This window comes from Protopterus annectens, chromosome 2.part1 (assembly GCF_019279795.1).
Source record: "Protopterus annectens isolate FY-2018-M chromosome 2.part1, PAN1.0, whole genome shotgun sequence".
In the NCBI taxonomy this organism is placed as follows: Eukaryota; Metazoa; Chordata; order Ceratodontiformes; family Protopteridae; genus Protopterus; species Protopterus annectens.
The window spans coordinates 1,797,152,556-1,797,178,738 of NC_056729.1; the positions used below are offsets into that span (position 1 = coordinate 1,797,152,556).

The 26,183-nt window shown below is 40.2% G+C and overlaps 1 protein-coding gene across 11 annotated transcripts in view; it reads left to right on the forward strand.

Moving 5' to 3' along the window:
* The window catches only part of HSPG2 (heparan sulfate proteoglycan 2), a 2,126,006-nt gene that overhangs the window by 1,736,355 nt on the left and 363,468 nt on the right, over positions 1 to 26,183 (forward strand). For all 11 annotated transcript variants that reach the window (XM_044063227.1, XM_044063230.1, XM_044063231.1 and 8 more), the window contains one exon: positions 7,035 to 7,214. In XM_044063227.1, coding sequence (XP_043919162.1) covers positions 7,035 to 7,214 — 180 coding nt within the window. The remainder of the gene's footprint in view (positions 1 to 7,034; positions 7,215 to 26,183) is intronic.

The following is a 26,183-nucleotide window of genomic DNA, read 5'->3' on the forward strand; positions in this document are numbered from 1 at the left end:
GAAAAATGCGCAAGTTCCAGAGGGACCTGGCTGACTATGTTATGGGGAATACATTTACCGCCAATAAACATGTTAGGTTTGAGAACCCCAACAGAAAGGTGGTCAAGCGGAAATTACCCAGGTCAATCCTGAAGAGATCCATTCATACCTGTCAACTGTACAGATTTTCACAGAATGTCCAGAGTTTTGCTTCATATTTTTGGTGTGTTCCTCTTAAATTCTGCACCTGTCTGGCAAATACCTGGGAACTGAAGTCATTAAATATCGACAAATATTTGAGTTTAAGACTCCACATCCTTCAGAAAATTCATGCTAATGTAAAACCTATTATTCTATCAACTTTCTAAGTTTGTCAGAGGAATTTTTAAAATCTGTCCCTATTTGTTCCCCCAACATATTAGATTTTGTCCAGATTTTTTGCTCTAAGAGATTGAAAGGTATGGGCCCACTTCATCCAGTTATGACAGCTCAGGGGATGAGTCCTCATCAGGTATGGACCCAGATACACAGCATGCCCCAGATTTCCCTGCATCCAAAAGAAGCAACAGGCAGGTCCCTTTAGGTGCAGACAAAGGACAGCAGGGAGAAAACACTCTAAAGGTAGACAGTATGGAGGGACTATTGAAACTAATGATTCAGAAATAACTAACAACAATAATGTGTTGAATATTTCTTCTACTACTTTGTCACCAATTCAGATACATGTTTAGAATAAAGGGCTTAATTTCATACCTGTTTTTTTTGTCTCTGGAGATACTCTTGCACAAGACATCATCTCCTTTTGTAGATTACTCGATTTAAGGCAATATTTTCAGTCAACATCTAATCTTGATTACCAGGATGTCTTCAAATATCACAAATCCAATTTTACATCCCCAATGCATCACAGTCTTCATATGTTCCAAACTTGCATTCTCAAAGATCTACACTTTCATTCCAGGGAATTCCGAGCCAAATCCAACAATCTCTCAAAGATGGAAATTCAGCCCATACAGGAATTGGAGAGTAATCATGATCTGGTTATATTACCTGCAGACAAAGGTGGGGCGGTGGTGGTTACGGACTGGACACAATACAATATGGAAGCTGACAGACAACTAAATGATGGGCGATATTATACATGCATGCCACTGGACCCAACATTTAGGTTTAAAAAACAAATTGACCAATTTTTGTTGTCTGCCAAGGATGAGGGGATTATTACTGATACTACTCTTTACCATCTGACTGTGTCTGATCGCATGAGCCAGTACATCTACTTCCTCCCCAAAATACACAAGGATCTCCACCAACCACTGGGTAGGCTCATTGTCTCGGGCAGGGGTTCTAACACCTAGCCACTCTCATAATTCCTTATGAAATACCTACAACCACTACTGAAATGGGTTTGGTCCCGAATTCAGGATACCACAGAATTCCTTCAAGTTATCTTGGAGATGCAGTTGGAACCAGATTGGCTATTGTGCACTTTGGATGTTTCGGCATTATATACTAACATTCCTCATTGGGCAGGCTTGGAAGCATTGGAATATTGGCTTTATAAATCCAAAATGTATCAACCAGGGTTCAATACCTTTCTGATCTGCCTTGCGGAACACGTTCTTACCAAGAATTTATTCTATTATCAAAACAAATGCTACTTGCAGGTCCAGGATATGGCCATGGGGGCTTCTTTTGCCCCTATTTATGCTGACCTCTTCATGGCCCATCTAGAGGAACAACTGATTTATGATAACACACAACATTTACCTAGAGGAGTTTGATATTTGGAGACGATATTTAGATGATTGCTGGCTAGTATGGAGATCAGATGCAGAATAGCTTATGGAATTTGTGGGGTACCTCAACAAAAACAAATAGGGCATACATTTTGCATCTAATTACAACATTAATAGGATTACCTTTTTAGATGTCCGGATTACCAGGAATAATGACCATACCTTGGAATCTGAGGTTTACCGCAAATACCCCCAATACAACTCCCTTCTCCATGCCTCCAGCTTCCATCCACCGCACATTTGCAGGAACAGTCCCAAATCACAGTTCCTGCGGATGAAGTGTATATGTTCACACAATGCCACTTACGAACAATTTATTTATTTACTTATTTAAATTTGTTGACCGGGAGTGTCTGACTGGACGTAGGTCCATTTTCAGCAGAGGCCCGGGGAGAAAAGCTCCACAGTAAAATAAACAGACAGTAGTTACATTGGATTACATAGCAATTAACAATTTAACATAGCAATTACTTACAACATATTTACAGATGAAGAGCATAGTACATCAGTAGACAACTAGAATCTTTATCTGTGAAGTACATAACAGACATTAACAAATGTTACAATGAGAAGTTTCTGCTGTATAATAAGTACTAGGCTTATGAGCATCTGAGCTTGCTATAATCAAGGTAGTTAGTGGAGTGGAAAGAAAGGTAGTGGTTGGATGGGGTGGATGATATTAGAGTGGGAGTTGCAAGGGCATAGCCAGCATGTTTTTAGGTGCGCTTTTAGTAAAGTTTTGAAGTGGGTGCATGATGGTACGGAGGTAATTGTGGGTGGGAGTGAGTTCCATAATTTGGCTATGGCACAAGAGAATAGTGCTTCACCAGCAGAGTTATTGGCTTTAGTGATCTGCAAGTGATTTTTGTTGCTGGATCTTAGTGGTCTGGTGGTGCGATAGGGTTGGAGTAGATTCTGGAGGGATGGGGCATTTAGTGAATGGTTTACTAGTTTGTGTACGAGTGAGAGTTGATACCACAGAAGGAGGTGCGGGAGTTCAAGCCAGCCCAGTTCAGCAAGTGAGAGACAGTGGTGACTACGGTAGGATGCCCCTGTGGCGAATTTGGCGATTTTGTTGTAGCAGGTCTCTAGCTTGTTTAGATCACATTGCCTTAGGTTGGTATATATTGGAGAGGCATAAAGTAGGGTGGCGATAAGGTGGGAATTTGCTATTGAAATCTTTGCTGCTTTGGTGAGAAATTGCTTATTTCTGTATAACTTTCCTAGTTTTTTGTGGACTTTTTTATGGTCATGGATATGTGAATGTCAAATTTTAGTTTATTGTCTATTTCCACTCCTAGCAATTTGGTGTGTTCAGTTGGGTATATAGTGGTGTTGTCTTTTGCTGTGATGTTAAAGTGAGAGTTGTTTTGAGTATGTTTGGTGGGTTGAAAGATGAGTAGTTTAGTTTTGTTTGGGTTGAGTATTAATTGGGCATTGGATAACCATGTTTCAACAGAGGAAAAGGCTTGCTGTGCGACTTTTTGCAGTTTGGGTAGGGACTGGGCTGAGCAGATGATGGTCGAGTCATCTGCGTATTGTATGAGTGTGCCATGTTTGGTGGCAGAGGCTAGATTATTGGTGTAAACAGAGAAGAGTAGGGGTCCAAGGATGGATCCTTGGGGAACCCCTATGGAGACAGGTAGTTGGGGAGATATGTCATTCTGCCATACAACGGATTGTTGGCAGTCAGACAGGTAACTCTGAAACCAGTTGGTGACTGATTGTGAGAAGGATAGGTTATTGAGGACAGAGATACGTTGTTTGTGTGGGACCATGTCAGATGCTTTAGATAGGTCTAGGAAAGTAGCAGAGGAGAGATAGCCACAATACAAGGTGGATTTAAAAATCAGATTCAAGGATAGGGGTTATAAAATGGGAAACATCTTTAATGCCAGGAATTGGGTGTCTACATTTGACGGGAGAGATCTTTGGAGATACAGTGAGAGGAAACCAGCTAATGTATCTTTAATTCATTTAGTTACCATCTATGGAAGAAACATTGATATGCTGTTAAATAGTGTTCGAAGGCATTGGAATATCCTCCTAGTGGATAATAAACTTTTGGATTTCCTTCAGGAGAGATGTCAGTTTTCCATTAGAAGAGGCAGGAATCTAGGATCACACTTCAGTCACTATAAACATGGCTCCAGGAGCAAGGAGGATCCCACACAAACAACTTTGATGGGTAATTTTTTTATAGGCTGCGTCCCTTGTGGCCACTGTACCCATTGTGGAAAAGTTATGAAATCTAAACAGTTCACCAGCAAAAATACTGCTAATGTGTTTGACATCTCATTTTTTGCTAACTGCGGTACAGATTGGGTGATCTACCTTGCCACATGTACCTGTTCCGCATTTTATGTAGGACAAACCTCCAGACCCCTCAGACTGAGGATTTCGGAACACTACAGTGACATGAGAACAAAGAAAATCACTAATGCACTGTACAAACACTCAATGGTACATAAGAATGCATTTTTTAGGTTTATGGTGATTGACAGAATCATTGGTAACAGGACCAATAAAGTTGGATGGCACCAAATATTAAATAACAAAGAAAAGAAATGGATTATAAAGTTGGGAGGTTTATTCCCACCAGGGCATAATGAGTATTTGTGATTGACCAATCAGCCGAAGCCTCGTCCGCAGGTTGGATTAGAAAAGGAAGCAATTGTATTATTGTTCTTTATCACACTGATGAAGGCTATGTATTTCTTATAGCTGAAACCGGTCTGTTACTGTTTCCTTTTTATGTTTATAATGCTATTTAGCCATTTAAGCTGTTAAATCTTGAATGCTACAGTTTGCTGGCTCCCTTGTATTTTTAGTTTTATTTCAAGCTTTGTCTGAAATTCCCTATTTTCTTTTGCAGTTTGTCACAGTATCTGTTACGGCACATTAGTACTTTACGGCAGAGACAAATCTGCAGATAGGGAAGGGGAAGCCCCCCTTACTGCTATGAGGTTGAAAGATAGGCATACTGTCCATGAGACCATTGAGGAGGCTTAACCATTTTCTCAATTTTGCCGTGGCACTATCTTGTTAAGTGACTTGCTCAGGGTCATGCAGTAGACAAGTGAAGACAGGAGGAATCAAACCCTGGACTACAGGAAGCAAGTTGTTACTATATCTTAGCCTTGATCAGTCATCTTCTCAAACTGCCAAATTACACTTCATCAAATGCAAGTTTGCAAATGCAGAATTGAATGAAAAGTGTGATACAAATGCAAAATTACAAAAAAAAAACATAGAAGCAATAAGTAATAGCTTGAAAGACAGTGTTTTTTGAAGGCAATGTAAAGGAATCATCATATAAAAGATCATCATTCCTTATTGTACAGCTGATCCATAGTTATGGAGGATGGGAAATCTTCCTAAGCCCCTCTATCGATACTCATTTATTCTCAGTCCAAGGCTGTGCCACTATATATATATATATATATATATATATATATATATATATATATATATATATATATATATATATATATATATATATATACATACATATGTGTGTGTATATATATATATATATATATATATATATATACACACACACATATTTATAAATATATATATATATATATATAAATTATATATATATGTACATTTAAATATATGTAGATATTTTAAAACACCTTTTTTGAATTATCACTTATGACATAGGCAAACTTACATTTATATAAAAGAAAACAAACCATGTTAACATGTTCATAGTTGCAAGCATTATATATCACTTATATTGATTGTGTCACTATATATTAAGGATGAACTGTCTTGTGGGCAAACGTTTATGTTGCCTTTTAATCCAAGGAGTTAAGACATTGGAGTTAGGCTGTATAAATTGAGTGAGATGTGGAGTGTATCAGATCATGCCTCTCTTCAAATAATAGATCAGCGCTATTTGTTTTATTGCATGTATTTTAGTTTAGTTGCCTTTCAAGCTATGCACTTCCTTATTCTGTGCATTTGCAGATCTTTGTTCAGTGAAGTTTGATTCTTCTGTTGTGATGCTTGTGATCAAACTAGATGCCAGTGTTGTACATAAGGGGCAGGAAAAAGTTTTTAATCTCTGAGTTGTCAGTCACAGATGATTAACTTTAATACCTCAACCAGAAAATATGACCTGGAACTAAAATTCTAAACTTGAACAAAAGAATCTGCATTAACAATACTTTCAATTACTATTCAAAGTTACCTTAAATGTTTTGAGAAGTTCAGTGCTGTCTGGTAGTTTAACACATAGGATTAAGGCTATGAGAGGCTAATGAGATTCATTGTATTGTGCTGTTTTTATTTTGCCTGTCTGCATTTGCCATTTGTGCTCCATTGTCACCCACAAAAATGATTAAATACATCTGTCTGGTGGGCTTACCCAGTTAACAAGTAAAAATACATTACCATTTTGGTTCCTTCCATAAGAAGTATCTTATTATTTTGAAGAAACTAAATGAATGCATGTTATCTGTTGAGGATTGTATTGTTGAATTGTTTGTCCCTGATATTAACATCCGTTTTAATTTATATGTGGTATTTTATGATAGCTGGTCACCTGTGTGTGAAAGTTCCCTGCAAAGTTTCATTACTTGAACACTGCTGTCAGGTTTGATTATATGTCATTAACTTTTTTACAATATTGGGATTTATTTGTGGTCACTACTTATTGATGGAGTAATACTTTTCATAGGTGCTTTCCTCCCAAGGTGTCCACTATAAATTTGCTTTGCCAGCTGAAACTTTTCAGCATTCAGGAAAACATAAATATATATTTCCCACCTTGGTCGAGTATTATTGCTTCACAGCTGCTAGTGTTAAGCCCCTTTCTTGATACAAGCTGAATGCAAGCCCATTTTACAACCCCACCTCTTAAGCAGGTGTGTTTTTACAGTCATTTGCAAAGCATTGGTTCTTCTCCCCGACTGCCCCTCCGATTGCCTTTAGCAGCTGTCATCTGTGATACTAAAGGCCAACGAGGAAGAAATGTAATAGTATGGAATTTATCTACAGAGTAAGGTACTGGAAAACTGTCATGCTCTAAATGTACACATGTTTGTATTTTCTGAAATGACAATTTTTTTTTTCTTTATGTGAGTGCTTATTGTCTTGAAGCAGACACTGAAAACGTAAAAAGATACTCTTATTATTCTGATATGTGAACTTTAGTAGCAAAGATACAGCATAAGCTACTGGCTGACAGATATACTTCATTGTGTCTTTGAAGTCAAAATTTACTGTAACTGGTTGTCATTACAGGTACCCCTACTCCCACCATAACATGGTCAAAACTCCGATCCCCACTACCCTGGCAACATAAGGTGGTTAATGAAACTCTGATAATTCCAAAGGTGGGCCGTCAGGATTCAGGACAGTACATCTGCAAGGCCTCCAACACTGTTGGGTTTACAGAGAACTATATCAGTCTGGATGTTGAGAGTAAGTTTTTTTTCTCTTTCTTTCTTAAGTTTTTTTCTTCTCTTTCTTTCTTGTTTTTTTTTTTTTGCTAACAAAGTTGTGAATAAGTTCCTTGTTAGAGTGGATAGGCAGCTGTAGTCTTGTTAATAAAAATTCTAAAAAGTACACCAGTGAAAAAGACTAAAGTGCCCCTCATGGTGACATATACATAGATAGTTTTTTGCTGTTTTAATATTATTTTGTCGTTTTTGTTCGTTTTCATGTTGCTTACATTATTAAAACTATTTTCTTCTTTTTGATCATTTATAAACAAGTGAAAGTATCTATAAATGAAACAGTGCTCACTCATTCTGTAGATGCTGAATAAGTCTGTCATAGTATTCAACTTGCTTTTAGTTATCAATATTTATCGGTGGGAACTAAAAAAAAAGTGTGTATTTTTCTTATATTTTCTGTCTATTTAGAGTAAGGTTTCATTAATGAATTACCATCTCTCATTTTTGAGCTGTTATCATTTGTTTGTTAAAAATGGCTGCAAGTTAATTATATCTAGTTTCTAAGTTACTTCTGAGGGCCTTGACAAGTGGCAAGGATGGTGAGTATGAGCACCATTGCCTGCGGTGGTGCAGCAGTTAGCGTTGTTGCCTCACAGCAAGAGGTTCTCTGGTTCGATTCTCGGCTGGAGCACCTTCTGTGTGGAGTCTGCATGTCCTCCCCATGGTCGAGTGATGTTTAAAAGACATGCAGGTAGGTGCATGTGTGAATGGGCATGCCTTCTTTAAAGGTTGGACATCGGGCTGGCACCTCGGCACCGTAAACATCCACTGCCAATCTTTAGTGGACCGGAGTTCCACTGTGGTGACCCCTAACTGGGAAAAGCTGAAAGAAAGAAGAAGACCTGGACTCCAGGGTGAAGCTCAGTGACCACTGCACCATTACCTAGACCCCATGGTGAAGCTCAATGGCCCCTGCTACCACAGAGCACCATTACCTGGACTCCAGGGTGAAGCTTATTGACCCCTGCCACCACTGAGCACCATTACCTGGACCACAGGGTGAAGCTCAGTGACCCCTCCCACCACTGATCACCATTACCTGGACTACAGGGGGAAGCTCAGCGACCCCTGCCACCACTGAGCACCATTACCTGGACCCCAAGATGAAGCTCAGTGACCCCTGCTACCATTGAGCACCATTACCTGGACCCCAGGTTGAAACTGTATGACCTGTGCCACCACTGAACACCATTACCTGGATCCCAGAGTGAAGCTCAGTGACTCCTGCACCACTGAGCACAATTACCTGGGCCCCAGGGTGAAGGTCAGTGACCCCTGCCACCACTATTATATTTATAGGCTTGAGCTTCGTGCACATCAGCCATGCGCTCTTATACTCTTTGCAGTATGCCTTCTAATCTCTTCAGCATCTGGATTTTTTTGATTTTACTACACTACAGTGAGATCTCTTTGCTTCTTCACAGGTTTCTTTTGCAATACGTATTAGTCCTCTGGGGTAAGCGCGCATGTAGTAGGTCAAAGGGTAAGAACAGCAAAACAACCAGTAAGTCAGCCATAAGACACAGGTCAAAGGAGAAATTTAGCTGTGGCATCTCCCTTTAGTCAAAAGAAAAGTCATTTGTTTTTCATCTTGTTCTGCAGGCTCATACAACATCACCCTTAATATCTTGTTAAACATTCACCCAACCCATCTCTTTGGCGGCTGCTACATGTTCTTATCTGTTTCAGCTCAGCTGTAGTATGTGGCATAGGTCTGCCATTGCTGAAAATACAAGGGTTCTTTGATCTGTGTGACTTTGATCATTTACATGAAGTCATTTTCCTTACATCAGACAAAAGTACTAAAACATTCAGTAAAACCTTCGATCTTATGTTCTGTTTCTAGCATGTTTTAGTTTTACTTCATTTTTTTCATGTTTCATAACAACCTTCTCTAGCTGTAGCTTCACTTTCAGAATGAATGTACTTTACTTTTGCACAGTCTGAATGAATTCAAGTTATTCAACAGCTCCCAAGCAAGCTGAGGCCAGTCCATTTCACTGTTTTAAAGGGATTGTTTCTGTTTTACTGCCTTTAAATGTTCTCCTGTGTTATTTCCATACAAAACTGATTGGTTGTAAAACTTGGTTAATCATGTTTCTAAATGTCTTTTTTACTGATAATTTCATCAGTCCTATCCCCAAGAGCCACATGCTCTAGGGATCTAACCTCACCACAACGATAAATAGGACGTGCTGGAGGGATAGATTCCTGTCCCAGAGTCTCCCCATGCTTTGGAACAGGATTCCAATCTATATTAGGCAGAGCCCCTCACTAACACTCTTTAAGAGAAACCTTGACGAATGGATGGGAAACAGAAACTTTACCCCAGGGATCACTGCAGTGGCTCTGCTGGACAGGGGCACAGGGAACTAATGGCTGTACTGGACAGAGGCACAGGGAACTAATCTAAGGGGGCGGCAAAAGCCAACACATTCTGGCTAGGCTTATAGATGCCCTTGGGCAGATAGCCTAGCACTTGCCTATGAACCTATGAACCTAAAATTCCCTTGCTGGCCTTTTGTCGTCATTTTCAGCATTATGGGCTAACTTCCTCCGGGCAATCTTTGCCCGGTAATTAATGGAAAGGTTTGGTATGAGCACTGAATTTGAATCATTCCTAGGAAAATATTTAAATGATCAGTGTAAAATTTCTATTCAGCTTGTCTCCTTTTCTTAAACACACGCTTCTGTCATTTTTTTTTTACTTAAACACATTCTTAGAATCTATCAAATTCCTCCACAAAAATATTATTCTTGTGGCTTAAATGTACATTGGTGAGCTGTAAGGTGTTTACCGGGATACTTGTAACAGGGTTTTAGCTGTGCTGCACTCCATTCTCTTCAAACCACATTGTGTACTGTGTTGTTACTTTGCTGAATTTATGTGCTGTTGCCCATTGTTTAATTTGCTACTCACATTTTATATGCTGCCTCCATTGCCAGAGCTGGCTGTATTTAAGACAATTTCGGATAGCCATTTGTTTAATGTTAGTAACCTTTGTGTAGTTTCATAATTTATTTCACATGTAGTCCCAGCTCTTAGCATCTGATTTAATGTCCTTCAATAATCATATTCTTGGGCTGATTTTCTCAATTTATCTTTTCTCAACTTATCTGTGTATGTAAATCTGAATTGGTATCTGTAGTTTTTCTGCCAGCAAAAGGAAGTGGTCTGTTTTTCTGAGTTCATCAGTAATAATATTTGCCTATTTGCCACAAAAATGTCATTTTTGCTGTAACCTTTCCATTGTTGTATTTCCATGTCAGATGCACTCAATGTACCTACATTTACCATTTTTATTCCATCCCCGTAGGGATGGTGTAACTGCTAGAATATTTAAATCCAGAAGCCTTATTACCAATTAAACTGAATATTGTTCTGCATTGAACATAAAGTTCAAATACCATAAATGCTTTAACAAGAAATCCTTAATATCAAAGTAACAGCATAGGAGTAATTGCTTAGTAGTAGAAATCCAACTTTGTGAATCTGAAAGCGTGAGCAAGTTTAAAGGAGTTGCTCAGAACTAGCTTGGGCTAGAACCTAATATTCTTTATTATAGAATGTTTATTATTATCAATGTGCAACAACTAAGTTAATTTTAACAGCTAGTCTGCTACAGTGCTTGAACATAGTAGTTTTGTCACTGTCCAGTCCTATCCTCTTGCTATTTTTTGTTTGTTTTGTTTATATTTTATACATTGGTCATTAAATAGTCCCGTTCATGGGTTCATAGGTTCTTAGGAGAATACGGGTGGGACATTTTTAGCTTAACCATGTCACTCATTTGTCAGCTAGTTACATTATCCCATAGGTGTTGAGTTATCCTTGCCATAATTTTCTTTAAATAGTTTTCATTTGTAAAGGATTAATTGTTAGGGTAACACCTTCAGTGCACTAGGGGACCCACTACTGGAAGGTAGGGCATTAAAGCAGTGTCTGTCTTCATTGCGAGGATAGGAGTCAGTCCTGGGATGAATATCCTATTTCACATCCATTGGTCCAAATTATATTTGAGTAGAGACATGGATGAGAGTTGTTTTACATAAATGGGAAGTCAGTTCCAGAGCAGTGGTACCCTCTGAGATATGTACCTGTTCCAGACTTTTCTGTTTATGTTATGGAAGATGTTTAGGTCCATAGACCGGGTGTTCCTGGTAACATCAGACTTGCAGACGTGGAGTAGGTCCATAATTAGTGGGTCTGAGGATGCCTTTTAAGCCAGGCATATATCACTTCTAAGTACTGTGTATGAGACTGAGTGCAGTGCAGAGTTTGAGGTGGTCCATGTAGGACATGTGCTTTAGGTACCATATTGTTTTTGTACAAACCTTTGTGGTTGCTCTAGTTGTTGCAAATGCCTGGACATGGACATACCAAAGGGGACAGTGTACTCAATGATGGGCTTAATGAGGGCTGAAAAAAGTGAGGTGATGCCGTCTCTGGACCTTAAAGCTATCCCTCTGCTTGTAAGCTGTATAATGTAGAGGGACTTTTTTACAGCTGTGGAGAGAGAGTGAAATGCTAGGTCACTGTCTACACAGTTTCCCAAATCCTCAACAACTGGTTCATCTCTTAAAGGTGTACTGTTAATATAATAGTCCATTGGGCCTGTCTGGCTATAGTACATTTCAGTATATCTGTTCCTTCTGTAATCTGTATTTTATTTTTGAATTTGCCTTTACCAGTTTATAAGCACACAGCTTGATAGTAAACTGAACTGATATCTGTAGTTATTGCAATAAAGATGGTAGAACCATCTTCGAGATATATGATTGGTTGTATGCAAGACTGCTCTGTTTGTGTTTGTTATAGATAAATTACAATAAGACAGACTCATTTCCTTTATGTGGGTATTTTTAATGGAGTTGCAAATTATTATTTTTTATTTTATTGTTTTATTGCTGGTAGTTGTCAGTGTCTTTTCTTTACAGGTTTCTTTTACTTTTCAGTCTTTAGACATTTGCTATTTTCCCCTTTACTGTCATATTTAAAATATTATGGGTTTAAGGTGGATGCTAATTAAGTAGTTTAGAGTTTTGTGAAATGTAATCTTGTACACATTCTGTATGTAATTGTTCCTTTCGTTTGTTGGAGAGATGTTCCGCTGTACACAGGAAAAGTGTTGCATGTGAATTACCTCAGCCCCTTTCTGCCTCCACCTCCACAGTGGCAGCTAGTGACTTCAAATCAAAGGGGAGCTGCAGGAGACAGCTAAATGGGTGCAGTCAGCTAGAAAGGGGTGTGGCCAACTATAAAGGGGCAGAACTATGGTACAGTGGGATCAGTGCTGGCTAAGCTTGCTAAGCTTTCCAATTTACATGAAATAAATGCTCAGTCACTATGGCGCATGCTGAATACACTACACAGCACATTGTTACATGTATATACAGGTTGGTTTGAATACTTACCTCTGCAGTATGGTATTTCCTGAGAGAAGGTTGAGGGGGGAGAGAGGGGTAAAGTTGGAGCTGAATTTATCAGCCAGGAGGTATGTTATATCTTTTGGCTCGGTATAGGTGGCTCCATTTACAATGAGCTCTGCACACAATTGTGTATTGCCTTTGATGGTGCAGACGTAGCTAAAGAATGTGTTGTTGTTGTTCTTGGCCTGGGAGGCCAAACTTACCTCATATTTGCTTTGGTAGACTTTAGTTGTCCTCCGAGCTGTTTGTTTAGTTTGATGAGAGTGCTTTTATCCTGCTGGGTGCTGCATCTCCTACTTTTTGCCATGACTATCTTCCTTCTGCTGTACAGCCTCCATTATTTTTAGCTTTTTTCCCCAATTCTCGAGTTAAAAATTTGAGAACTATAGACAGACATATAGATAGCTAAGCTAGTTAGATACATACATACATATGTACGTAAATGCGTACCTACACATGTACATACATACATACATATGTACATACATACACACATAGATACATATGCACGTACATACATACATACATACATATATACGTAAATACATATATACATACACACATACATACATTCATAGATATCTGCAGCAACCTCTACACTAAAAACATCTTTGTTAAAAAATATAGTACCTCATGCATGTGGCAAATTAGTTACTGTATTAAAACTTTCCAAGATTCCCTTCATTGAACTCTGCTATACCTCTTTAACCCCATGTTGACAGCTGTGCACTCAGTCTCTCATTCACAATCCATTCCTCCAGCCTGTTCCATGTTTATTCCTCCTACAGCTCACAAAACTGAAGTTGTTTCCAAACCAAAACTAACCAGTAAAATACCACAAAAAGACGTATTACAGATACCATAGTGAGTAACTGAAAGTACCAAAAATAAAGTACGGCAGCTTTAACAGGCTGGAGGTTCTGAGAGCAGAACAAATGACGCTTCAGCAGTCAAAGAAGACAGTTGACTAAAATGATGTAAACTGCTTAGGTTATTTTGTACATAACACAGAAATGTTGGCTGTTTGGTATATGTAGAACATACAGCCTTCACAACTGTAATAAATCATGGCAGGCTGAACATTACACATCTGTAATACACATGTGAAAGTGAATACACTTAATCTGCCGTATTATTTTCTACTGCACCTCCTAAATATATACAAAGGCATGCACCTCCATGTAACTTCTTAAACATATATACATGCATCCCCACACATACATCTTCATAAACATATACAAAGGCATGCACCCTCCAAATACACACACACACACACACACACACACACACACACACACACACACACACACACACACACACAACCTCTTAAACATATACACAGGCATGAACCCCGACAGAAACACATACACTACATCCATATCTTGTAATGTATGACATCCTGCATTTCTTTCCGCCTTTTGTTTTTGTTTTAAACAGTTTGAGTTTTAGTTTCTTTTGGTATCCTGCATTTCTGCATTGCCTTGTGTGTAGTGATAATGTATATAATAGTGTTAGCTATATCTATTTATTAATGTTAACATAATAATAATGTGTAAAACTACTAATCTTTTTTTTTCATTGTTTGTATACTTACAAATGGAACTTTTCTTCCCAGACCACTGCTGAAAAGGGATATTGTATAGCCCAGTCAGTTCACTACAATTAACAAATGCAAAAAAAATATGTCATACTCCACAATCACTGCTTCCTTACAGTGATGTCAGACAGTGATATTAAAGAATTAGTAACATTCATAATCTGAGCACTGGCAATGGTGTTAGTTTGTCAGTTATTCTGCAGTTCTACGTTTGAGTCTATGAGAGGGCATTACAGGAAGTAGAATGTAAGAGGTGATTAAGAGAAACCTAAGCATTTCTCCTCAATTAACACTCTTCTAACTAAACTGTTTACCAAAAGAAAGCAAAGTTGTTATGTGATGTACTTAGGAAACCGAGCATCAGATTTCTATCATAAACAGTAGTAACAAGATTTGATGTGGCTTACATTTAAGGAAATGTGTGTTGTACACATGTATAAACTGCTGATTTTCAGATTTATGCAATTTGTTACTTAGGCTGAACTATCCTTAACACAAACTGATATATTAGATCTCATGGGCCACCAGTAAAGTACTATGTTGTTAGAGCAAGCTAATAACCTTTTTTTTTTTGTCTGGTGAATGCCTCTTGGTTATGTTTTATGGACTTTTGAAATTACATTGTGTTAAGTGACCCAGAAATAAAAACAGTTTCAGAAAAATGGGAGCCACCTCTCTTGACTGTTGTTAACAATTGTTAACAATTTCTGTTAACCAACCATGTAAATATAAATCTACAAGACTAGTTAGTCAGATGTAAATGACTGCAAATTGTAAATGGAAATAAAAAGATTCTTACAGCTGTATGAATCGAACATTGCTAGAAAGTGAACCTAAACACAGTGTGTGCTTTATTTAAATTTGAAATGTCACCCAGTTGTCATATTAAAGATCGACAACACCCTGATGGATAACCAGGCGATCTGACTTTGATTAGCAGCTCAAGCGTTTAGGGCACAGACAGTCCTTATAATGACCACTCCAGGTGGTTCTCACCCCCATACTGTAATGGAGGGAATTTGCTAGTGTGGGGGAAATGAACAAACAAGAGTCCCCCTGAAGGAGAGACTTTAATCAGCAAACACTAGGGAAGAGACCGCCTAGAACACAAATCTGACATTTTGAACAACACATAGAGATAGCAACTAACAGCAAGACAGATCCTCCCATGTTTCCTGCAGTAACTTCCTCTCCTCAGTGGGCTTACTTAACATAGGAGTTCAACAAGGATCTGTACTGGACTGTCTACCATTCCCCCTCTTTTAAATATCCTCCTTCTTGACCCCCCTAAATGTATGCACACAGATAATTTAGTCTTTTAGAACTTAATACCAACCTAAATGACCTGCAAAATAAGCTCTAATAGGATTTAACTTAACATTGCAACTGGTCCATCTCCAAACAGTTTCTGATTAAACCCAAGAAAACTAATGTTATGGACTTTTTGACAGCTAAGAAATTACCCACTGTTCCTCTCATTCATATAAGACATCATAAAGGAAATACTACCTCTAGCGTTGCCAAGCAGAGATGGACTTGTTCATGACCCATTTGTTTCCTTTTCAAAACTACACAGACAGTATAACTAATACAATCCAACATGCTATAACTAACAAAGTGCTTACATACATGCATGCATGCTTGCTTAGTTATTATGATACAGCCAGGCACATAGCCAGTGCTGCTGAGGTAATACATAAGCTACCAAAATAAAGCACCCCCTGCAGTACTGCATGCTTCTGGAGAATGTACATTACCCTTTTCTTCACTGACACAATAAGGAAATAAACTTCTGAAGCCACTTGCTTAAGCAAAGAAAGAAACACACATCAGTATGTATCTATCTGTTTGTAAGCTTCTGAGCCCCCAAACCTTTCTGTGTTGGAGGGAAGTCTCCTAGCTTATCAGTGGGAGTGGTAAGCACTAGGTAGCCTGTCTACCACAACAGTGGTTTCTGGCCCAGAAGTTGTAGTTTATTGGCCGTTTGGCAGTTTTTCCATCTCTTTCAACTTTCTGGTTTAAAGGCCCGCATTTGCACTTGTTTCCCACCTTTCCTGTAACTAGTCTAGTCCAGATACAGATTTGCAGTATCCAGGACTGTTTGTAAGCTTCTGTGCCCCTCAAGCCTTTCTGTGTTGGAGGGAAGCCTTCTAGCTTATCAGTGGGAGTGGTAAGCACTAAGTAGCCTATCTACCACAAGAGTGGTTTCTGGCCCAGAAATTGTAGTTTATTGGCTGTTTGACAGTTTTTCCATCTCTTTCAACTTTCTGGTTTAAAAGCCTGCGTTTGTGCTGGTTTCCCACCTTACCTGTAACAAGTCTAGTCCAGATACAGATTTGCTGTATGTAGGACTGTTTGTAACTGAGCCCCCCCAAGCCTTTCTGTGTTGGAGGGAAACCTTCTAGCTTATTAGTGGGAGTGGTAAGTACTAGGTAGCCTATCTACCACAAGATCCAGGTACAGAGTCTTAGTTTTAGCACTTGATTTTGCTTATTCATGCTCAGCACTTGTTCATAACTTGTTGTTAGCACTAAATAATCTACAAATTACTACATCACTCAGCCTTCCTCTTTACCTATAGGAAAACAGTTTTTGTACTTATTTTCCTCACTTGCTTAGAGAAAAACAGCTCTTATACTCGCTTTCCTCACTTATCTAGAGGAAAATAGTTTTTTATTCAGGCATGTCCAAGGGTCAGCTCCCAGTGTTCTCTCCTGTCTATCTGATGAATCTGGGCATCTTGGAGCAATGTAGCAATTGCCTCATGTACACAAACAGCCCTCTTCTCCTACCACCCAACACTACAACCTGTGAGAGATGCACTTATCTAGCCAAACTGGAGGTAAAGCTCTCTCCAACCAAGACTGAACTTGACAGTCAAGAGGAGAAGGTAAACACTTGCACTACACCATACTCATCACATAGTCCCACTAAACCTACACCACCAAAATCCACACATAGAAACACAAAAACATTTTCAAAGGCTCTCAATAATATTCTGCTGAAGCAACAGAGACCTCCAAAGCAGAAAAGCAAGCAACCTCCACCCCCCAACACAACCCAAATGACACATAGCCCACAGACTCAGTGTGCCAATAAACCACAGCCCATAAGGCAAAACAACGTGCCCAACACACTAGTCATAGGTGACTCTATAGTCAGGCATACTGATGTCCCACTCACCAAGCTAAACAAGGAGAAGGTTACTGTCAGCTGCCTGTCAGGTGCCAGGATCCGCCACATAACCCATGCACTCAGGTCACTCCACAACAAGTACAAATATGACTCTGTCATTGTCCATGTTGGTGTGAATGACCTGAGACGTACCTCCCTGGACTACATGAAAAAAGACATGGAGGTATGACCCTAGCCCTGAGTACCATCCTGCCATAGCCCAGAATGATACTGCACTACAAGGACAAAATGATTGACTTCAACAATTGGTTAAGCTTCTGGTGTCATTCTAAGGGGATTCCGTATCTGTCTGCCTGGGATGACATGGCTGACAGACCATGATGCTTTGCCAGGGATGGCCTGCACCTGTCACCCCTGGGATTCCAGATAATGGCTAAGGGTCTTGCCACCCCTATAGTGCCTTTTTAGGCAAGGTTCAAATGACAAATTCACCACCGTAACAGGAACAGGCAAGCAAACACTGAGGGTAATGCTACTCAATGCTATAAGTCTAAATCGCAAAATGCAGTCACTCGAGGCACTCCTTAAAATGGAGAACATCAATATCTGTGCAGTGACTGAGACCTGGTTCAAGGCTCTAGAGAGCACCCCTGCAATACCAGGCTATAACTCATACCACACTTTTCAGCCATCTAACCTGGACCAGAACACCAAAGGCGGAGGTGTGTCCATATTCATTAAGGATATTCACACCTCCAGGCTAGCTGCTCAGCATAATGCATCCGCGGTTATCCAAGTGCAACTAACTCTGGGGAAAACTGCAATCCAAATTGTAGCTTGGCACAGATTGCCCATCATGCCCCAGGATTCCCACTCCACTTTTCATGATATACTGGAAAATATTAGGGTTCAACCAAACACCCTAATAATGGGCGATTTCAACTACCCCACCATTAACTGGGAAAGCTACTCATGTACCAACTCAACGCTTTCTGGAATTCATAAATTCCAATGCCCTGGTTCAACTTATCCACACCCCCACTAGGGGCAACAATATCCTATACCTAGTCATTACAACATGAGTGACCAGTGTTCCACACTTGAAGTCAACTCCTCATTGGTCAGATCCGACCATAAGCTAATCACCCTAGATATCTGCATCCCGCCCCCACCCATCATTAAGGAAACTATGGTAAAAAAGTTCTCCAAAGCCAACTTCATGCTTCTTAAGACAGAAGTGGCGTACTTCATGACAACCATGCAGCTGGACATTACCGTTACGACTGCCAAATCCTACACAAATGCACTCTATAAGCACTTACACGAGTGCATGGATCGTGCTATCCCAAACAGAACCAAGACACTATCCTCAAAAAAAAAAAGGAAGCCAATCTGGTGGTCCCCTGCCATAAACAAACTCTACAACAGAAGGAAGAAACTGTTGCAAAAGAGAGTAAAATCCCATGAGTGGAGGAGCTCCCTGGTCAGCCTCAGTAAGAAGCTGAGATCCCTTATAAGATCCTCCAAAGCTAGCTACAAAAACAAAATTGCCACTGATTCTAAGGGAAACCACAAAGCATTTTATAGCTATGTCAAGAATCTCAATGGCAACACCCAGATCTGCTCTGAGTTACAGCACAATGGCAAAAAATTACAGAACCAACTGATATTGCCAATATCCTGGCAGATAGGTTCAGTGCTAACTTTACCCACCTCTCACCCCCTAAAGGGCCCATATCTATACAGGAAGAATGCAGAGTCCCTGTAATTACATCTATGCAGGTAAAAGCTGCACTGTCTAAAACCAAAAACACAGCATCCATGGGACCGGACAACATCCCAAGCTGCGTTTTACACAAACTTCAGAACAAACTGGTTCTCCACCTAAGCACCATGTTCAATCATAGTCTCACGTCAGGCTTTGTGCTCACTGAATGGTGCACAGCAACAGTTATCCCACTCCACAAAGGGGGAGCCACCACTGATCCTGGGAACTATCACCCTATTGGCCTGACCAGCCTGATCTGCAAAGCCATGGAACGTGTCATCATGGAACTCATAAACAAAGACATTGGTAACCTCCAAACTCTGGACCCCACCCAGTTCGGGTTTGTGAAAGGCAGATCATACCTTCTGAACCTGATCGACTTCTTTGAGGCAGTCACCAAAGCCGTAGACTAGGGAAAGGTGGTTTACACAGCCTATCTTGACCTCGCCAAGGCTTTCAACACCATCCCCCATTCCGGAATTATAGTTAAGCTCAATAAACTAGGTATAAATCCCTATGTCACAAGATGGGTTGCCAACTGGCTCACTGACAGAACCCACACTTTAAAAGTTGCAGACTCCAAGTCTGACTTCAAATCAGTGACAAGTGGAGCACCACAGGGTTCAGCCCTGGGACCTCTCCTGTTTGGTATCTACTTCTCTGAAGTACAGGCTAACACACAAGGCCTCTGGCTAATGAAGTTCAGAGATGACTGCAAACTAGGAGCCGTAGTCGAGTCCCCAAATGATGTGGACATCCAACAGAAGGGCCTCACTGAGACAGATGCCTGGTGTCAGAGGCATGGCCTCAAGCTCAATGCCAGAAAGTGCATTGTCATCCCCTTTGGTAAAAACTCTGTACCCATGAACTACCACATAAACGGCAGTCTACTTAACGCCAAAGGTGTGATAAGAGACCTTGGGACCAGGTGGGCAGTAGTCTCTAGTTTGATAATCACATCGCCACAGTAGTCAGGAAATCCTTTTATGCGGCACACCTCATCACAAAAGGGTTCTCATCCAGGAAAAAAGAGGTCATTGTTCCCCTCTACTCGGCACTCATTAGACCCATTATAGAGTACAACACCCCTTTTGGAATATACCTCACAAGACATCTGCAGCTGCTGGAAAGACCACAGAAGTACCTCACAAAGAGGATTACTGGCCTCAAACAGATGTCCTACACTGACCGTCACAAAAAACTCCAGCTTTACTCTGCCTAACATATAAAGCTATGCTAAACCCAGAGCTATTGGACATGCTACACTTAAAGAAATCCCAATCCCTCCGAGCTACACGTTCTAGGAATGTAAACCTTGTCACCACAATAAACAGGACATGCAGGAGGGATAAATTCCTGTCCCAGAGACTTCCTATACTCTGGAACAAGCTACCCATCTATGTCAAACAAAGTTCCACATTAGCACTCTTTAAGAATATCTTGATGAGTGGATGGGAAATTGGAAATACACCCCGGGGATCACTTCTGTGGCTCTGCTTGACAGGGGCACAGGAAATTAACTTTCTTGGGTGGCGTTAGCCAGGAAACCTTGTTGGCTAGGCTTACTTAGGCCCTTGGGCCGATAGCCTAGTACCTACCTATGAACCTGTCTATCTATCTATCTATAATTATTATTATTATTTAGCTAACAGCTCATTCTGAAAAGCAAAGCCATTTACCAAATTACAATAACATAAAGTAAAGCCAAGGAAAATATACCAAATCTCTCTGTTATTTAAATTTGAACACATTTAACTAAAAATCAATATGTTACATAAAAATAAATGTATGTTACTGTGTACATACCATATCACTGGCCACATCCTTGTTTACAACTATATTTTTCAATAGATATGAATGACATATCAACTTAAAGCAGGAAAACAATTTTGAAAGATTCTGTAGCCACATTAACTAGACCGACTCATACATTTTTTTCTTCGTCATCTTCTTCTTGCAGTGCTTGCTAATGATGCTATAGTGGTTTAATATTTCAGTGGGCATGTTGACCCATGACCTTTATTTCACTGTTATGTAAGTGGCATTCACTGGGGATTCATTCAAATGCAAACCCACCACACTGCAGGAAAACAAAGTCCACTCCTCAGCAAATGCTTCATACATGAAGCAAAGTGATTTAGAAAAGAATCCTATCTGCATATTATTATATTAAAAATGTATACATATTGATTTCCAAATCTGTCTTACCTCAAGTGGAATTTAGGTTCATAGGTTGGTACTAGGCTATTGGCCCTAGGGCCTATACAAGCCTAGCCATAACAATTCCCTGGCTATTTCTTCCCACACTATTTACTTCCCTGGACCCCTGTCTAGCAGGGCGACTGACATGATCCCCGGGGTGAATTTCCTTTCTCCCATCCAATCATCAAGGTTCCTTTTGAAGACGGCCAAGGAGGCACTCTGCTTGACATGTATGGGCAGTCTATTCCAGAGTCTAGAGAGTCTCTGGGTCAGGAACCTATCCCTCCAGCATGTTTTGTTTATTGTGATGACAAGGTTTAGATCCCTGGAGCGTGTGGCTCTGAGGGATTGGGATTTCTTTAAGTGTAGCATGTCCAAAAGCTCTGGATTTGACATGGCCTTGTATGTTAAGCAGAGATCGCCTCTGAGTAGACGATATGCGACAGGGTATAGCTGGAGTTTTTTAAGGTGGTCAGCATAGGGCATCTGCTTTAGGCCTGTGATTCTTTTAATGAGGTATTTCTGCGGCCTTTCCATTTGTTGCAGATGTCTTGAGAGGTACATACCAAATGGGGCGTTGTATTCTATAATGGGTCTAATGAGGGATGAGTACAATGGGACAATGATCTCCTTTTTTCTGGATGAAAAGCCCTTAGTGATGAGGTGTGCCACATAGAAGGATTTCCTGACTGTTGTGGCAATGTGGTTATTGAAGGTGAGACCACTGTCCACCTGTGTCCCTAAGTCTCTTATCACACTTTCGGTGTTTAGTGTACTGCCACCTATGTGGTAATTCACGGGTACATGTTTTTTCCCAAAGGGGATAACTATACATTTCTTGGCATTATGCTTGAGCCCATGGCTCTGGCACCAAGCATCTCTTTCTGTAAGGCCCTTTTGTAGAATATCCACATCACTTGGGGATTCAATAATGGCTCCCAGTTTGCAGTCATCTGCGAACTTTGTTAGCCAGAGTCCCTTAGTGTTGGCCTGTACTTCAGAGAAGTAGATGCCAAACAAGAGCGGTCCCAGGACTGAACCCTGAGCTACTCCACTTGTCTGGAGCTGGAGTCGGCTACTTTTACAGTGTGGGTTCTGTCAGTAAGCCAGTTGGCAACCCATCGAGTGACATTCAGCCATGACTTTTCTACCTTCTGAACCACTTTACTTTTTGTTTTCTTCTTTTTTTCTTTTCGTCCCTTCTTTCCAGTCAGTATTCCTTTCAAACCTAGGCTATGCCATTTGACTGTCTTCTACTTTTTAAATAAAGATAAATAAATGCTGACTGAGCAGTCTCCTGTAAATATGCTACTGACTCCCTGACTCTTTTCTTGCTCTCTTTTTCCAGTGCCAGCATGAGAAGAGAGCGAGAGGAGAACCAACTCAATCAGTAGCCATCCACGTCACGTACATGACTGCGGATGTGGCAGTCCGATCCCCTTCCACTTTACCGCGGTTACAAACAGCATAGACTTCTGGGCATCTACACTGATGCCTTCTCTTGTAAGTCTGGTCTGGTTTTACAGCAGTCTGGATTTGCAGAAACTTGTTTTTTTTTTACGAGATCAGACAGGAGTCCCTGTGGACTATGATGTTTGTAAATGACATTGTGATTTGTAGTGAGAGTAGGGAACAGGTGGAGGAGACCCTGGAGAGGTGGAGAGAGAAGAGGAATAATGGTCAGCAGGACTAAGACAGAATATATGTATGTGAATGAGAGGAAGGATAGAGGAATGGTGAGGATGCAGGGAGTAGAGGTGGCGAAGGTGGATGAGTTTAAGTACTTGGGATCAACAGTTCAGAGTAATGGTGAGTGTGGAAGAGAGGTGAAGAAGAGAGTACAGGCAGGATGGAGTGGGTGGAAAAGAGTGTCAGGAGTGATTTGTGACAGACAAGTACCAGTAAGAGTGAAAGGGAAGGTCTACAAGAGGGTAGTGAGACCAGCTATGTTATATGGGTTGGAGACAGTGGCACTGACAAAAAGGCAGGAGTCAGAGCTTGACGTGGCAGAGTTGAAGATGTTAAGATTTGCACTGGGTGTGACGAGGATGGACAGGATTAGGAATAAGTATATTAGAGGGTCAGCCCAGGTTGGAAGGTTTGGAGACAAAGCCAGAGAGGCAAGATTACATTGGTTTGGACATGTGCTGAGGAGGGATGCAGAGTATATTGGGAAAAAGATGCTAAGGATGAAGCTGCCAGGTAACAGGGAAAGAGGAAGGCCTAAGATAAGGTTTGTGGATGTGGTGCAAGAGGACATGCATGTGGTTGATGTGACAGAGCAAGATGCAGAGGACAGGAAGAAATGGAAACAGTTGATCTGCTGTGGCGACCCCTAACAGGAGCAGCCGAAAGAAGAAGAAGAAGGAAGTTTTTTTTTTTTTTTTTAAACCCGGAACTCGAGTTTTTAATTCTTTAATTATTTCTTTAATTTAAAATGTATGTTACAGTCTTTTTCTTTCTTTCACAGCTGGGGGGGCTGAAGCCCTGCCGTTTGATGGCACGAGCCGCCACTGCACCTCCAGCAGAAATCATAAGTATCTCTTTATGGTGCGGTGTAACGGTCTTTAACTTTGCTTGTGGCAACCTTCTTGTGCAGCAGAAGTTTGTGCAACTGTTTGTCTAGTGTGACTGTACTGAGAGAATTGCATGATGCAAAGTGATTAGGAGAAGGATGCTGATTTGCACCATGCAAAAACTTTGTTTTTTAAATCCTGCAGATGGCTTTTTCAGGTGTTTTCAAGCAACACCTGTAATCTCATCTTTTTCTGTGTTTTTAGATCCCATTCTTATCCCAGTTTGGCAGTTTAGCACAAATAAATAAGGCTACAAGCTGCTAACAAGCTTCATCTTCTAGCTAGGATTTGATTTCATAAATCCCTGTTTGATTACCATTTGACTATGAACAAATCTATTAACAGGATAGTATTTTTGGGTCATGCCTGAAAAGAAGGATGTGTTAGTAGATAAACTGAATGGAATGAGTTATAAAAAGTAGCACTATATCAAGTAGGCCTTCCTTTTCTTTTCTTTTTTTTTTTTGTTAAAGAAACAGACTATTTACTTATTAATTAATGCAGAAGACCTCCATATAATTTCATGTTTAGGTTTTCAGCAGTTTAGCCTAGACTGTTCCCTGCAGACAGTTCAAGGTGAATGATTCCTAGAGCTCTAGATCTGACAAGTATGTTAAAGGGACAATCCCAGTGTTTAAAATTAGGGTCCGAGTTAAGCTGACAGAAACACTGTGTATATTGTGAGTACCTGCTAGAGGGCTTTGTAAATATATTTGACTCATATCAGTTATGTTCTGTCTGTGTTATCTGGAGCTTTTCCCCCAGACCTCCACGGAAAATGGACATATCCAGTCGGACTATCCCGGTGAACAAATGTAAAATTAATAAATAAAGTCACACCCACTTTGACACATTACTTTCATTCCAACCCACAGTGTCATTTTACTTTTAATGTCCTGTAAATCCACAGTTCCAGTCTTGTTTCAGCTCCCAGGATAAACTAATCTTTGGATTTGTGTTCCTCTGTGACTTGCATTGGATTGGGGAACTATGTGGCATGCCCCCAGCTCCTGGCTCATATTTAAAGCAAAGAGAGCTGTGCCAGGGAAAATGGACATCAGTGTGTACTAATTTTTAAATTTTGCATCACTCATGCTTCTACAGATGTACAAGCAGCCCACTCATAAAAATAGTGTATTTGTCTAGTAGTATTCAGAAATCAGCACATATCAAACTAGAAGCTGAAAAAGGAACAGAAGTCTGTCTCCTAATTCTTTCTGTCACACACTTGCTTTCTATGGAATTACTAGCAGGTCAGAAAGTCACTTCACCAGTCTAGTATTTAAAAATCAGAATACAGAAAAACATGAAAGAAAGAGAGATATGTTTCCACTATTGTTTCCCTGACTCAGTTGCTTTCTATAGGTATAAGCCATGTGATAAAATTGTTGTAGATGGCCAGGATTCACAATCACCACAGAATAAAACATGAAATGAAAGAAACAAAAAACTTTGTTTACTAATGTTTTTTAAAAAAGCTTTGTGTTACTGATGTGCTTTCTGGAGTAGCAGCAGGAGTCAGGTCATAAAATGCCTGAGAGGCTAATTTTCTCAATGGGTAAAATGCACAGATTAAACTAATTAATGGCTCACATGGCGAGCTGTTGTCAGTACAACTGCAATCTGAGATGGAATTTGGCTAACACCTTTGAAACTTCCTTCAGGGCACTCTTCCCCCACCCCCCTCAGCCAAAGGTGAGCATGCTCAGAAAGGCAAACCTAAAATCTAAACAAAGGCTGAATCAAAACAAAAAATCCCTGGGACTGTCCCTTTAAATAAAATGTCTCCTTTGTGGGCTGATCACAACTTTGCCGGTAATTGCTTCAACTGTGCACAGTTCAAATTGATCTAACATAGAGGTTCAACCACAGGTCAGAGGAACAGCTGCGGCTGAACTGTTTTTTTTAACACAGTTGAACCAGTTGTTGTATCTTTTGGCTTTTCCCGGTTAGGGGTCGCCACAGCGGAACTCCAGTCCGCTAATGATTGGCAGTAGATTTTTACATACCGAGTTGCCAGCCCCGACGTACAACCTTCAACGAAGGTACGCCCACTCATGCATGTCTTTACACAGAAGACGCTTTAGCTGAGAATCGAACAGGACAACATCTTACTGTGAGGCGACAATGCTACCGCAGCACCACCACCGCAGTCATAACACAGTTGAACCAGTAATTTACTTATTTTTAACTATCAAAGCAGTCCATCTGAGAAGATCTCATTTT